Here is a 2,341-nt window from a genome sequence, read left to right as displayed (position 1 = left end):
TAACTTTTAAGGTGACCAGATTTCCAGAAAAATTTGTGACAGTCCAAATTCTAAGGTTTTGTCCCGAATCCCAAATCTGGCTGTGCCTGTCCTGAAAATTAAACTTATACCAAATAATAACTTTTTAACCCCAGGTATGCATCTCAAACTATTTTATAGTGCCGCCGAGAGGCTGCTTGCGCACAGGGATGGGCAGTATTTCTAATACAAGTATTTAAAATACGTTTTTCAAATACAAAATATTTTGTCATTTGTATTTTATTGAGATGATGAAAATATGTTTTATAAAACCAGTTACTCACAATAGAGAGAAACACCTAAACTACATTAAATCACCTTGATTGTAATGTTTGCTTTAATCAATAATCCAAAGGTCCTGAAGTCCAACAGATGGTCAACAAACAGGATCTATAATTTACATGAAACATTTGAAGCTGGCAGAGGAAAAAAAAAAATTATGAACCACAACGGCTCCAAACCTGTTAGATCATGAGTAAAACAGGGTTAACATGAAAGATGAGCCTTTATGTTCCTCACACCTTTACTTAGTGGTAATATTCCACTGAGGACAACCATTTATCTCTTAAAGCGTCCCGGCCTGGTGTAAAAACGCTCTTCTGACTCTTCCAGGCTCTTTCACGTGTGGTGAACTATTCTGTCTATGCTCTCCTGGATGTCGGCCATCTTCTTCAGCACAATGTTCACCTTGGTTTCATCAAACTCCACACACACAAAGTCGGAGTCCTGCTGGAAACAAGAAAAAGGGCAGTAAATAAACACTTGATCTGAGGGATTTTATTATTTTTAGCTTTTAGAGTTGAAGAACAGTAGGAGAGGGATTATATTTGGACTCTTCTCTTATATGATACCAGAACGTTAGAGATTGAACTAACAGATTCTGCAGAGTGGGAGAATATAGAATTAAGCAGAATGATGAAAAGGGGTCCCTATGTCCTCCAGCAGTCTAAGCCTATAGCAGCATAACTATAGAGATAGCTCAGGTTAACCTGAGCCACTCTAACTAGAAGCTTTATCAAAAAGGAAAGTTTTTTTCATTTACATCATTAATCAGTTCTCGGGTGAATATAAAGCATTTTTAATTAAACTTTGCTATAAAAACTTTTTCACTGGCATTAGGCCAATTTGAAAAGCCGGCATTCGCAAAGGGTGGAAAAAAATATGCGAGAGGCGATAACTTCAGAGGCTGGAAGTTGGAGGAGATTTCGCTGGGAGTTGGAGGGAAGTGGGCTGCCATTCGGCGGCCGTTTGACTGGGAAGGGCCATTTTGAATGCCTGCTGACAATATTCCTCAATATTCCTCAGCCTAATTACAATCTGTTCAGAAATGTAATAAAAGCATCATTTTACATTTTCCTTCACATATTTCTACGTAGGATTATGTTGACAAAACAGCAACTCTACAACTTTAAAAAATTTGTCCTCACCCCTTAGCACCAATCCTAAATGTTACTATTGTAACCCAGAAAATTTTATTGTAAATATTTTCCCTATTTAATCCATGTTTGCGCTTTATTCACAAATGAAACAGTTTTAATCAAAAGTCTTTCTAGATGTCCAGGTCAGAGCATTTTGCTCTTTTTCTAACCCCTGGGGCCAGCTAAGCTAACGGGTCTTTCAGCCTCATCATAGTTTAAGGAATTCCTGAGTCATTAATTTTTCGCTATAATCTGAATCAAACTTCACTGTTTGACTGCAGTTAACATCTCTGCGTCAGGGTTATTCACATTTCATCTGCTGCTATTAAAGGACACTTTAAAATGCATTAAGCCTTAAACTTTGAACATCACTTCAGGGACTCTTCCCCTTTTATTTCTTTAATTTTGCTCAGTGTTTTGCTTAGTTATTAGATATAATACTGTGTGATTGTAGCTAATAAAGGTACCATCATATTTTAACCCGTGGTCTTTTGTGTTCATTTTATACAGTGAACAATTTATCACTCAGGTTGGATTCACGCTTCTTTCAAAAGCATCCGAATGAACAGAAGCACATGTATTTGGTTGGTATTAATAACTCTGCTAATAGCCATAGCCTAAATTACTAAATTGGTGAAAGACAACTGGATTCCGGAGTACAGCTTTTTTCGTAAGTGGCTAAAACCCTGTTCAATAAGCAAATTACAGTTATAATCAGAGATTATAAGTATACAAATACTTTGTTACTGTACTCAAGTAGATTTTTCTGATATTTTTACTTTACTTTACTACTTATTTTTATGGTGACTTTTTACTTCTACTCCTTACATTTTTACACAAATATCTGTACTTTCTACTCCTTACATTTTTCTTTAGTTTAAATCATTTCAATGGAGTTACCGTTA

The 2,341-nt window shown here is 36.0% G+C and overlaps 1 protein-coding gene across 1 annotated transcript in view; it reads right to left on the bottom strand.

The window, feature by feature from the left end:
* Positions 1–229: 229 nt before the first annotated feature.
* commd1 (copper metabolism domain containing 1) overlaps positions 230–2,341 on the bottom strand; it is a 12,851-nt gene continuing 10,739 nt past the window's right edge. Inside the window, exon 3 of the mRNA XM_015380946.1 lies at positions 230–747. Within this exon, the coding sequence (XP_015236432.1) occupies positions 637–747 (111 nt within the window). The 3' untranslated portion in view covers positions 230–636. The remainder of the gene's footprint in view (positions 748–2,341) is intronic.

Source organism: Cyprinodon variegatus, unplaced genomic scaffold, assembly GCF_000732505.1.
Source record: "Cyprinodon variegatus isolate N-32 unplaced genomic scaffold, C_variegatus-1.0 Scaffold225, whole genome shotgun sequence".
Taxonomy (NCBI): domain Eukaryota; kingdom Metazoa; phylum Chordata; class Actinopteri; order Cyprinodontiformes; family Cyprinodontidae; genus Cyprinodon; species Cyprinodon variegatus.
The sequence above is the reverse complement of the archived record's forward strand: the minus strand, read 5'-3'. Positions and strand labels throughout refer to the sequence as shown.